At 50.9% G+C, this 12500-nt stretch overlaps 1 protein-coding gene across 1 annotated transcript in view; it reads left to right on the top strand.

Moving 5' to 3' along the window:
* The window catches only part of crim1 (cysteine rich transmembrane BMP regulator 1 (chordin-like)), a gene marked incomplete at both ends in the record, with an annotated part of 71261 nt that overhangs the window by 29921 nt on the left and 28840 nt on the right, over window positions 1-12500 (top strand). The window contains 3 exons of the mRNA XM_080546479.1: window positions 1-236; window positions 1580-1700; window positions 3476-3597. The exon at window positions 1-236 is cut by the window's left edge and continues 7 nt beyond it. Of these exons, the coding sequence (XP_080402605.1) occupies window positions 1-236; window positions 1580-1700; window positions 3476-3597 (479 nt within the window). The remainder of the gene's footprint in view (window positions 237-1579; window positions 1701-3475; window positions 3598-12500) is intronic.

Below are 12500 nucleotides of genomic sequence, written 5' to 3' on the forward strand. Positions count from 1 at the left end.
TCCGGACTGCTCAAAGGCCCGGTGTGAGGTCCAGTTCTCCCCCCGCTGCCTGGAGGACTCTGTGCTGATCGAGGGCTACGCCCCCCCGGGCGAGTGCTGCCCGCTGCCCAGCCGCTGCGTGTGCCGCCCGGCCGGCTGCCTCAGGAAGGTCTGCCAGCCCGGCTACCTCAACATCCTGGTGTCCAAGGGCTCCGGCAAGCCTGGGGAATGCTGCGACCTGTACGAATGCAAACCAGGTGAGGAGTCCTCAACCAGGAGAGCTTCTTGGTACTGATCTATGGAGAGAGAGCTTGCCCCCCCCCTACACACTAGCCCCTACACTCTAGCCAGGGTTCCCGCGCTGGTCTTAAAAAGTCTTAAAGTCTAAACTCCAGCAATCCAATCCAAGGCCTAAAAAGGTCTAAAACTCAGTCTAAAAATGAGGTGCTAGGTCTTAGAAATTAGATCCTGCAAGGGAAGCAGTCCGACCACATCTATTTACGCGGAAATGAATCAAGCTGGAACCAAAAAAATGCCAATTCGCTTCCTTTCTTGTCTGTATGGCAGTGGAATCCTTAATTTCATCACCTCGAGGATGACAAAGCTATCATATGGTGTCGCGAATAGGTCTAAAATGATATTCAAAGAGGTCTAGAAGGTCTTACATTTGACTTGTTGAAACTTGTAGAAACCCTGACTAGCCCCTACACACTAGACGCTGCATGTGTGTCATGTCTCCTCCCTTCTGTTGTGTTCATGGCTGTGACTCCTCCCCTCATGGCTGTGACTCCTCCCCTCATGGCTGTCTATCCTCCCCTCATGGCTGTGACTCCTCCCCTCATGGCTGTGTCTCCTCCCCTCATGGCTGTGACTCCTCCCCTCATGGCTGTGTCTCCTCCCCTCATGGCTGTGTCTCCTCCCCTCATGGCTGTGTCTCCTCCCCTCATGGCTGTGACTCCTCCCCTCATGGCTGTGTCTCCTCCCCTCATGGCTGTGACTCCTCCCCTCATGGCTGTGTCTCCTCCCCTCATGGCTGTGACTCCTCCCCTCATGGCTGTGTCTCCTCCCCTCATGGCTGTCTATCCTCCCCTCATGGCTGTGACTCCTCCCCTCATGGCTGTGTCTCCTCCCCTCATGGCTGTCTATCCTCCCCTCATGGCTGTGACTCCTCCCCTCATGGCTGTCTATCCTCCCCTCATGGCTGTCTCTCCCCCCCTCATGGCTATGACTCCTCCCCTCATGGCTGTGACTCCTCCCCTCATGGCTGTGTCTCCTCCCCTCATGGCTGTGACTCCTCCCCTCATGGCTGTCTCTCCTCCCCTCATGGCTGTCTCTCCCCCCCTCATGGCTATGACTCCTCCCCTCATGGCTGTCTATCCTCCCCTCATGGCTGTGTCTCCTCCCCTCATGGCTGTGACTCCTCCCCTCATGGCTGTCTCTCCTCCCCTCATGGCTGTCTCTCCCCCCCTCATGGCTGTGACTCCTCCCCTCATGGCTGTCTCTCCTCCCCTCATGGCTGTCTCTCCCCCCCTCATGGCTGTGTCTCCTCCCCTCATGGCTGTCTCTCCTCCCCTCATGGCTGTCTCTCCCCCCCCTGCAGTGTTCAGTGTGGACTGCAGTAAGGTGGAGTGTCCTCCGGTCCAGCAGGTGGAGTGTCCAGCTGACAGCTACGAGACGCAGGTGCGGCTGACGGCTGATGGCTGCTGTACCCTCCCCACCAGGTAACACCCCCCTCGCCCCTCCCCACCAGGTAACACCCCCCTCCCCACCAGATAACACCCCCCCTCCCCACCAGGTAACCTCCCCCCTCCCCACCAGGTAACTCCCCCCTCCCCACCAGGTAACTCCCCCCCTCCCCACCAGGTAACACCCCCCTCCCCCCTCCCCACCAGGTAACTCCCCCCTCCCCACCAGGTAACACCCCCCCTCCCCACCAGGTAACACCCCCCTCCCCCCTCCCCACCAGGTAACACCCCCCCTCCCCCCTCCCCACCAGGTAACACCCCCCTCCCCACCAGGTAACCTCCCCCCTCCCCACCAGGTAACCTCCCCCCTCCCCACCAGGTAACACCCCCCTCCCCCCTCCCTACCAGGTAACACCCCCCCTCCCCACCAGGTAACACCCCCCCTCCCCACCAGGTAACACCCCCCCTCCCCACCAGGTAACACCCCCCCTCCCCACCAGGTAACACCCCCCTCCCCACCAGGTAACACCCCCCCTCCCCCCTCCCCACCAGGTAACACCCCCCTCCCCACCAGGTAACCTCCCCCCTCCCCACCAGGTAACACCCCCCTCCCCCCTCCCTACCAGGTAACACCCCCCCTCCCCACCAGGTAACACCCCCCCTCCCCACCAGGTAACCTCCTCCCTCCCCACCAGGTAACACCCCCCTCCCCACCAGGTAACACCCCCCCTCCCCCTCCCCACCAGGTAACCTCACCCCTCCCCCTCCCCACCAGGTAACACCCCCCTCCCCCCTCCCCACCAGGTAACACCCCCCTTCCCACCAGGTAACACCCCCCTTCCCCCTCCCCACCAGGTAACACCCCCCCTCCCCCCTCCCCACCAGGTAACCTCACCCCTCCCCCCTCCCCACCAGGTAACACCCCCCTCGTAACCAGGTAACACCCCCCTCCCCCCTCCCCACCAGGTAACACCCCCCCTCCCCACCAGGTAACACCCCCCCTCCCCACCAGGTAACACCCCCCCTCCCCCTCCCCACCAGGTAACACCCCCCTCCCCACCAGGTAACACCCACCTCCCCCCTCCCCACCAGGTAACACCCCCCCTCCCCCCTCCCCACCAGGTAACCTCACCCCTCCCCCCTCCCCACCAGGTAACACCCCCCTCGTAACCAGGTAACACCCCCCTCCCCCCTCCCCACCAGGTAACACCCCCCCTCCCCACCAGGTAACCTCCCCCCTCCCTACCAGGTAACACCCCCCTCCCCCCTCCCCACCAGGTAACACCCCCCTCCCCACCAGGTAACACCCCCCTTCCCCCTCCCCACCAGGTAACACCCCCCTCCCCACCAGGTAACACCCCCCCTCCCCCTCCCCACCAGGTAACCTCCCCCCTCCCCACCAGGTAACACCCCCCTCCCCCCTCCCTACCAGGTAACACCCACCTCCCCCCTCCCCACCAGGTAACACCCCCCCTCCCCACCAGGTAACACCCCCCCTCCCCCTCCCCACCAGGTAACACCCCCCTCCCCACCAGGTAACACCCACCTCCCCCTTCCCCCTCCCCACCAGGTAACACCCCCCTTCCCCCTCCCCACCAGGTAACACCCCCCCTCCCCACCAGGTAACACCCACCTCCCCCCTCCCCACCAGGTAACACCCCCCTCCCCCCTCCCCACAAGGTAACACCCCCCTCCCCCCTCCCCACCAGGTAACACCCCCCCCCTCCCCTCTTGCCATCCACAATGATTTAAATTGATTTGAAGAAACATTACTCACCCCCCCCCCCCCCCCCCCCCATCTCTTTATTCAGATGTGAGTGTTTGCCGGGGCTGTGTAGTTTCCCATCATGCTCGGCGGGGAGCTCACCCCAGGTTGTCTCCCGTGGCGACGGTTCCCCCGGGCGATGCTGTGATGTGTACGACTGTGTGAACGGTGAGTGCTGCCAGCCGCTGCATCTGATTGGCTGCCCTCTGCTCGCTCCATGGCTCTCATTGGCTCAGGGGGCGGATCCCCCGCTGGGCAGGTGGTGTTGTTACAAGAACCAGGGTGAAGCTGCCAGGAGTGTGTGTGTGTGTGTGTGTGTGTGTGTGTGTGTGTGTGTGTGTGTGTGTGTGTATCAGCTACAGCAGCGGTGGTAATATTGACAGTGAACATATTGCTGTTTGTGTCCTAAACTCTGGAGCATCGGTAGAGTTATGATATGATAGACAGACACACACTCACACACACACACACACACACACACACGTCTGCAGGTGTCCTAATAGAGATCGAGCCTCTGAGGAGGAGGGATGACGGCGACGTGTTGTTTACCTGCTGCTGTTTAGAACCCAGAATCATCTAGAACACAGGAGAACACAGTAGAACCATCTAGAACACAGGGGAACCCAATAGAACCATCTAGAACACAGTAGAACCTGGAGAGACATTAGATATCCCTCCTAGCAGCATAGTGCAGAAACTTGTTTTTAAAAGGGTGTGTGTCTGTGTGTGCGTACGTGCGTACGTGCGTGCGTGCGTGTGAGGGTGAACATTAGTGAGAGTAAGAGTGTGTGTGTGTGTGTGTGTGTGTGCGTGCGTGCATGTGAGGGTGCACATTAGTGAGAGTAAGTGTGTGTGTGTGTGCGTGTGTGTGTGCGTGCGTGCGTGCGTGTGAGGGTGCACATTAGTGAGAGTGAGAGTGTGCGGTCTAAAAGCCAGGGCGTACTCTTCATATTAAAGCTAATTGTCTGATGAATGATCACATTAAGGCAGCTGCAGTCTCTGGCAGGGACGGTCCAGAGGAGACCGCCCTCTCTCTAGAGGCTGGGGGAGGCTGAGGGAGGCTGGGGGAGGCTGGGGGGGGGGCTGAGAGAGGCTAAGGGAAGCTGAGGGAAGCTGTGAAAGGCAGGGGGGAGGCTGAGGGAAGCTGGGGGAGGCTGAGAGGGGCTGAGGGAGGCTGGGGGAGGCTGGGGGAGGCTGAGAGGGGCTGAGGGAGGCTGGGGGAGGCTGAGAGGCTGGGGGAGGCTGAGAGAGGCTGGGGGAGGCTGAGAGAGGCTGGGGGAGGCTGAGAGAGGCTGGGGGGAGGCTGAGGGAAGCTGGGGGGAGGCTGAGGGAAGCTGGGGGGGGCTGAGGGAGGCTGAGAGAGAGAGAGAGAGAGAGAGACAGGAAGGCAAAGAGACATTGTGTGTGTGTGTGTATGTGTGTGTGTGTTTATCGTCCCTGCTGTGCTGCAGTAGCTGGCCTTTGTTTCCGTGGCGATTAGAGAACAAAGAGGCGGGGCAGAGATCAGGCTGTGGAACATCAAAGGATCAATCAGACGGCGAGGTCGTCATCTGGACGCGGGGGGGTTAAGGTGTAGCCTGGGGGGGTTAAGGTGTAGCCTGAAGTGATGGAGGTCTTCAGTCTACGGTGGAAGATACAGTGACTCTGCAGTCCTGACAGCAGTGGGAAGCTCGTTCCACCAGCGGGGCGTCAGAGTGGTGAAAAGCCGTGACCGGGTAGCGTGACTGCTGCAGCCGCGTAGAGGCGGTGGTGCCAGTCAGCCAGCAGAGGTGGAAGAGCGGAGTGAACGGGGAGGTGTTTGTGGGCTGACCGTTGCTTGCTTGTTCCCTTTGCCGCCTGGTAGGCGAGCACCAGGGTCTTGATCTGATGCAAGTTGTTACCGGGAGCCAGTGCAGGGTGAGAAGGAGAGGGGTGACATGGGTGAACTTGGGGAGATTGGACACCAGACGGGCAGCAGTATTCTGGATGAGCTGCAGAGGTCCGATGGCGGAGGCAGGGAGCTCGGCCAGGAGTTTGTTGTAGTAGTCAAGGCGGGAGGTGACAAGTGTTTGTCCAAGAGTTGTGCTGCTTCTCTGATGAGGAATGGACGTATCCTTCTGATGTTGTAGAGCACGTTACATGTCAGTTACAAGGCCCGCAGGCCAGACGCGGCCCACCAATAAATTCGGACACAAATGTTAATGTGGCCCATGCAGTGGTGTTTAAATTTACATCCATGACAATACAACATTAAAACACAGGAGGCGCTACCACGCTCCACAAGCTTTTATCCGAGAATTTAATAAAGGCCACCGCTCCACTTGTGTGAAAATGTCCTGTCCAGTCGTTGTCCTGTGAATCGCTTTTATATCCAAAAGTTCCTCAGTGACGGAAAACTGAGCACCCCCCCCCCCCCCCCCCCCGGATGAATATGGAAAGGTGGGCAGTGTCCGTCCTGTTTGTACTCTCATCTGCAGCCAACGAATACGAAACAAATTCCTTGGCTTTAGTTTTGATCTGGATCTGTAATTCGGAGGCCAGCTCATTCACCCAGCTAGCCACGGTATTTCGGGACATGCTGATATTTGCAAATGCCTGCTTCTTGTCGGGGCATACAACATCGCATACCTTTTCAATGAAATGTTGAATAAACTCTCCCTCTGTGAACGGCTTACATGCTTTGGCTATGTCCTCCACTATTATAAAGCTTGCATTCACAGCAGTTTCACACGGTCTGTTTAAGCGAGTAAAAATGTTTTGTTGTTGAAGGTTGCGTTTTAATTCTTTTACTTTTTGCTGAACTAAAAAGCGCAACGCCTATTTTGCTTAGACTTGGCATTATAGGCCCTATTGTTGTATTCAAGTTTCCAAAGTAAGCCATACAAACGAGATATGACTTGTTGCCTTGACTATTTTGACCTTATTTGTTGTTTTGTTAAAGACAAAAGTACTGTGATCCAAATGTGTTTTGCTTAACTGTGCAGTTATCATTTTATAGAAAATCATTGTTCAGAACAAATACTATTTGGCTTCATTAATCAGTTTTGCTGGTAACAAAGACCTTATTTGTTGTTTTATTAAAGACAATAGTGATGTGATGCAAATGCTAGTAACAAAGACGGGCTTTGTTATTTTGTTACAAACAAAAGTAGGCTAGTGAGATGCAAATGCAATTGTGCAGTAATCATTTTATACAAAAACATTGTTCAGCACTTGATAAATGCTATTTTGCTTTATTAATCAGTTTTGCCGGTAAGAATTACCCACAAACATGGAAAAAGCATCATATTTCATGGTTATTTGATCATCCGTGCATCCATGCAATATTTTTAAAAATGTAATACAGTTACTAGCCTACTTATATTTCTTCAATATCATTGTACTAAATGTCAGGCCCCAGATTCTATTCACAAACCTCAGCCTGGTCCTCAGTTAGTTTAAATCTGACACCGCTGTTGTAGAGGAAGAATTATCGAAGAGGCGCAGGCTTTCTCTGGGAGGAAGAGCAGCTCAGTCTTGAGGTGGTGGGCTGACTTCCCAGAAGAAATGTCTGCAAGACATGCAGAGACACGTGTTGACACCTGCGTGTGTGCGTGTGTGCGTGTGTGTGTGTGTGTGTGTGTGTGTGTGTGTGTGTGTGTGTGTGCGTGCGTGCGTGCGTGCGCGCGTGTGTGTGTGCGCGTGTGTGTGTGTGTGCGTGTGCGTGCGTGTGCATGTTGATTCAATTCAATTCAATTCAAAGATACTTTATTTATCCCCGTGGGGAAATTCGTTTTGCCGCGCCACTCCACTAAAAACCACACATAACAACACAACACAACATAAAGGACAGACAACAACACTGGGCCAGCCATGTACAGTATATAAAAAATAAAAAAAGTGAGATCATGATATAAAAGTGGATTAAAAAGATGGCTATAGTTATAGTTATTATATTAAAATACTAAAAAGTGATGATGATGATTAAAATAAATAATAAATACAAATTCAGGAGCCTTGACCCCGACTGCTACTTTAGATGGAGGTGTAACCTCAGGTTGGGACACCACAGAGGGCAGTCATTTTAGACTACAGGTACAGGATTAACACACACACACACACACACACACACACACACACACACACACTCAACTATGTAGTCCAGGGGAGTAATTCCATCAGCGTCGCTAAAGGTAAATCCAGGCTTATTTTGATTGCGAGAGTTATAAAAAATAAGCCTGGATTTTCCTTTAGTGACGTTGATGGAATTACCCCCCTGGGGGGTATTCCACGTAGTATCTTGATTAGTATATTTGCAATTAAAAGGAAAGCCTCGTTCAGGCAACTCTCGATTGGGATTCAAGCCTTAAGTGATTCCTCGAATGAGAATCAGGCTTGTGTCATCAGTGTTCACGCAAGCCCAAATTGAAAATTCTCGATTTGGGCGCGGGCCTGCAAGTAGAAGGAGCCCAGAAGAGCCGACTGTCGAAAAGAAGATACTACACTGGAAAGTGACAGCGCAGCGCTACTACTTATTGATCTTTATGAAGACGAAAAATAAGATGTAAAAAAGTGCAATACTGCCGCAATTAACAAGGCGCGGGAAATGGTTTGGCAAGAAATTGCTGACAGATTAAAAGCGTACGTCATACTAGCCCCTACTTATTGTTTTATGTTCATTTTGTATTAAATTAACATTCACTACTGTGGTGATATCAGCAGCAGGCTGTGAATTACCAGATCCCAAGATGGCAGAGTGGTATCAGCCGCTGCTGTCAGTGTATAGTCTTATTTTTAAGACGGGGGTTCGAATCCCACTTCTGACATACACTTTTTACTGCATTTCGTTGTCTGATGCTTGTACTCTGCCATACGTTGAATCTAATCTAAAAATGTATGTTTAAAATTATGGTGTAGGCTCATTTATTGGAGAACTGACATGACGACAATGGTGTAGTCACGTCTAGTAAATTATGTTCTTCTACCATTGTAACTGGAACCTGGATTTGGCATATATTATTATTTCTTATGATTACTGATGGATAGATGATTCACTTACTTAGACAAATGTATTTATTGTAAATCGATTTGCCTGAAGGCGTCTTTTAAGTGTCAAAATCAACCCCTCTCACCTGAGGCAAGGATTAAACCAGCAACCTTCTGATTGCAGACTGGCTGCCTTAACCCCTGTGCCAAACACACCGCACTGCTAATTTAGATGCAAGCTGATACACATACCTATCTTTTTACACCATTTTGTCCATCTATCTGTCCATCTGTCTATCTATCTATCTATCTATCTATCTATCTATCTATCTATCTATCTGTCTATCTGTCTATCTGTCTATCTGTCTGTCTGTCTGTCTGTCTATCTAGCACACTATCAAACTATCTATCAAAATATAAAATGATCTATCTACAGTATCTCGTAAAAGGTGGGAACTAATATTTCCAAAAAGACACTTGACGGGAACTGTCGTACGGGATTTTAGTTTCAGCCTGTGAGACATTTTTGACACACATCTTACTTAAACCAGACCGTAAACCTGATCGCTACCAGGTTTGTTCCGAAGGATTGGTTGCATAGCTGGAGCATAGCAGCCAAGCAGCGAATTATTTGAGCCACATTCATGGAACGGAACTCAAACTGAAATTATCCCGAATTAGGGCCCTGGACTACATAGTTGTGTGTGTGTGTGTGTGTGTGTGTGTGTGTGTGTGTGTGTGTGTGTGTGTGTGACGCTGTGTTTACGTCTGATGTCTGACGCTGTGTTTACGTCTGGCGCTGTGTTTACGTCTGATGTCTGACGCTGTGTTTACGTCTGATGTCTGACGCTGTGTTTACGTCTGATGTCTGACGCTGTGTTTACGTCTGATGTCTGACGCTGTGTTTACGTCTGATGTCTGACACTGTGCTTACGTCTGATGTCTGACACTGTGTTTACGTCTGATGATGTCTGACTGTGTTTACTTCTGATGATGTCTGATGCTGTGTTTACGTCTGATGATGTCTGATGCTGTGTTTACGTCTGATGATGTCTGATGCTGTGTTTACGTCTGATGATGTCTGACTGTGTTTACGTCTGATGATGTCTGACTGTGTTTACGTCTGATGATGTCTGATGCTGTGTTTACGTCTGATGTCTGACGCTGTGTTTACGTCTGGGGCCCATTCCACTAATATCTTCTAAGCCTCGATAAAGTTCTAAGCCTCGATAATGTTAGCTTGCGTTTGGTTCCATCAATGTGGCTCAAATAATTCGCTGCTTGGTTGAGCTCCTTCTGAGTCGGATATAATTAGCCTGGTCGCGACCAGGCTAAAACACTGGCTAAAGTAAGACGCGCGTCAAAAAAGGCTCACAGGCGGAAACTACATCCCGACAGTTCCTCTTTTAGGAAATATTAGTTCCCACTTCACACGAGATAGATAGATGGATAGGTTGACTGTGTGATAGATAGATAATTTGATATTTTGAAAGTGTGATCGATCGATAGATAGTTTGATTGTGTGATAGATAAGTTGATATTTTGAAAGTGTGATAGATAGATCGATAGATCAATAAATAAAAGTGTAAAAAAAAAAATATTGTATCAACTTGCATTGCTGTCATCACAGCGGTCTGGCTGGCGCAGTGGTTAAGGCAGCCAACTAGAGTTCCAAAGGTTCCGTGTTCGAGACTTGACTAAGTGTTTTTTTTTTTTTTTACATTTAACCGAAGATTTCATGCAAAGGCTTCAAACACCATTGTAATCGTGTCAGTTCTTGTAAATTAGCCTGCACCATAATTTTATAGCCTACATACTTTTTTAGATGAGATTTTAAATTAGATTCAGACAACGAAATGCAGTAAAAAGTGTGTCCGAAGAGGGATTCGAACCACCGTCTAAAAATGACGAATAAATCCTATGGCAGCGGTCGATACCACTAGGCCATTGCGGCGATATGACGGTTTGTAGCCACAGTAGTAATATTCATTAATTAAAATATGAACATATAACAATAACTGGGGCTAGTATGACCTACGCATTTAATCGGTCAGCAATTTCTTGCCAAACCATTTCCCTCGCCTTGCACTATTTTACATCTTATTTTTCCGTCTTCATAAAGATCAATAATTCGGAATGCTGCGCAAATGTAGTACCCCTGCAGAGTGGAGTATCTTCATTTCGACAGATCGACTCTTCGGGGCTCTTTATGTCTGCGTGCACGCGCCCATATCGAAGATTTGTAAGCCGGTGTTCTGTGAACACTCATCACACAAGCCTGATCCTCGTTCGAGGAATCACCTGAGGCTTGAATTCCAATCCCGAGTTGCCTGATCGCCGCATTTATTTCAATCGCCGATATACTAAGCCACCTTTAGTGGAATGGCCCCCTGATGTCTGACACTGTGTTTACGTCTGATGATGTCTGATGCTGTGTTTACGTCTGATGTCTGACTGTGTTTACGTCTGATGATGTCTGACTGTGATTACGTCTGATGTCTGACTGTGTTTACGTCTGATGTCAGATGCTGTGTTTATGTCTGATGATGTCTGACTGTGTTTACGTCTGATGTCTGACTGTGTTTACGTCTGATGTCTGACTGTGTTTACGTCTGATGTCTGACTGTGTTTACGTCTGATGTCTGACTGTGTTTACGTCTGATGTCTGATGCTGTGTTTACGTCTGATGATGTCTGACTGTGTTTACGTCTGATGTCTGACTGTGTTTACGTCTGATGTCTGATGCTGTGTTTACGTCTGATGTCTGATGCTGTGTTTACGTCTGATGTCTGACGCTGTGTTTACGTCTGATGTCTGATGCTGTGTTTACTTCTAATGTCTGATGCTGTGTTTACGTCTGATGTCTGACTGTGTTTACGTCTGATGTCTGATGCTGTGTTTACGTCTGATGTCTGACTGTGTTTACGTCTGATGATGTCTGACACTGTGTTTACGTCTGATGTCTGACTGTGTTTACGTCTGAAGACTGACTGACTGATGTGTTTGTTCATCCTCCTCCTGACTTCCTTTAAGCTCCGCCTGTGAGACCGCCCCCCTAGGTGTCATGTGACAGGGTGTTCCAGTGCTCTCCATGACAGCAGTTGTAGTTTGTGTTCTGTCTAAACCTCAACCTCTCTCACACACACACACTTGTTTTAGTCAGGGACTCCAGAACAGAATAATCAGAAGTCAAGTGCTCTTTTCAGAAATCAAACTGTTGATTAATTAAAGTAGAATTAGGATTTATATTCAACTCACTGTGTGTGTGTGTGTGTGTGTGTGTGTGTGTGTGTGTGTGTGTGTGTGTGTGTGTGCGTGCGCGTGTGTCTGTATGTGTCTGTGTGTGTGTGTGTGTGTGTGTCTGTGTCGGTGTGTGTGTAACCTGATAAACTTCAGTTGAATGTAGGTTCAGCAAGCCGGTGATCTGGAATGCGTTTGTTGCCATGGAGAAGCAGGTGATCGCCAGGTCGTGTCTGGTGGAGAGGAGGGGCACAGCTGGAGCTCTCAGCCCAGACGAGAGACCTCGAGGCTGGGCTGGGCTGGGCTGGGCTGGTGTGGGCTGGTGTGGGCTGGTGTGTGTGTGTGTCTGTGTGTGTCTGTGAGTAGAGAGATAACCTTCAATTGAGTGTAGGTAAAGTTCAGAGGAAGAGGAAGATGATCGGACTACAGGGCTTTGGAGAGAGACTACCACATACACACACACACACACACACACACACACACACACACAGTGTGCACTGAGTGTGTGTGTGTGTGTGTGTGTGTGTGTGAGAGTCAGAGATGGTGGAGTGTTCTCTTCCTGCCAGCAAACATCAACATCTGACTCAATTCCTTTGATCCATCTGTGACCTCAAGCATATTAACCTGGCAGAGAATGAGAGAGTGTGTGGGTTGTGTGTCCGTGCCTGTGTGTGTGTGTGTGTGCGTGCCTGTGTGTGTGTGTGTGTGTGTGTGTGTGCGTGCCTGTGTGTGTGTTGTGTGCGTGCCTGCCTGTGTGTGCCTGCCTGTGTGTGTGCGTGCCTGTGTGTGTGTGAGTGCCTGTGTGTGCCTGCCTATGTGTGCGTGCCTGCCTGCCTTGTGTGCTTGTCTGTGTGTTCCTGTGTGTGTGACTGTGTGTGTGTGTGTGT

This window comes from Nansenia antarctica (genome assembly GCF_963989245.1).
Source record: "Nansenia antarctica genome assembly, chromosome: 1".
In the NCBI taxonomy this organism is placed as follows: domain Eukaryota; kingdom Metazoa; phylum Chordata; class Actinopteri; order Argentiniformes; family Microstomatidae; genus Nansenia; species Nansenia antarctica.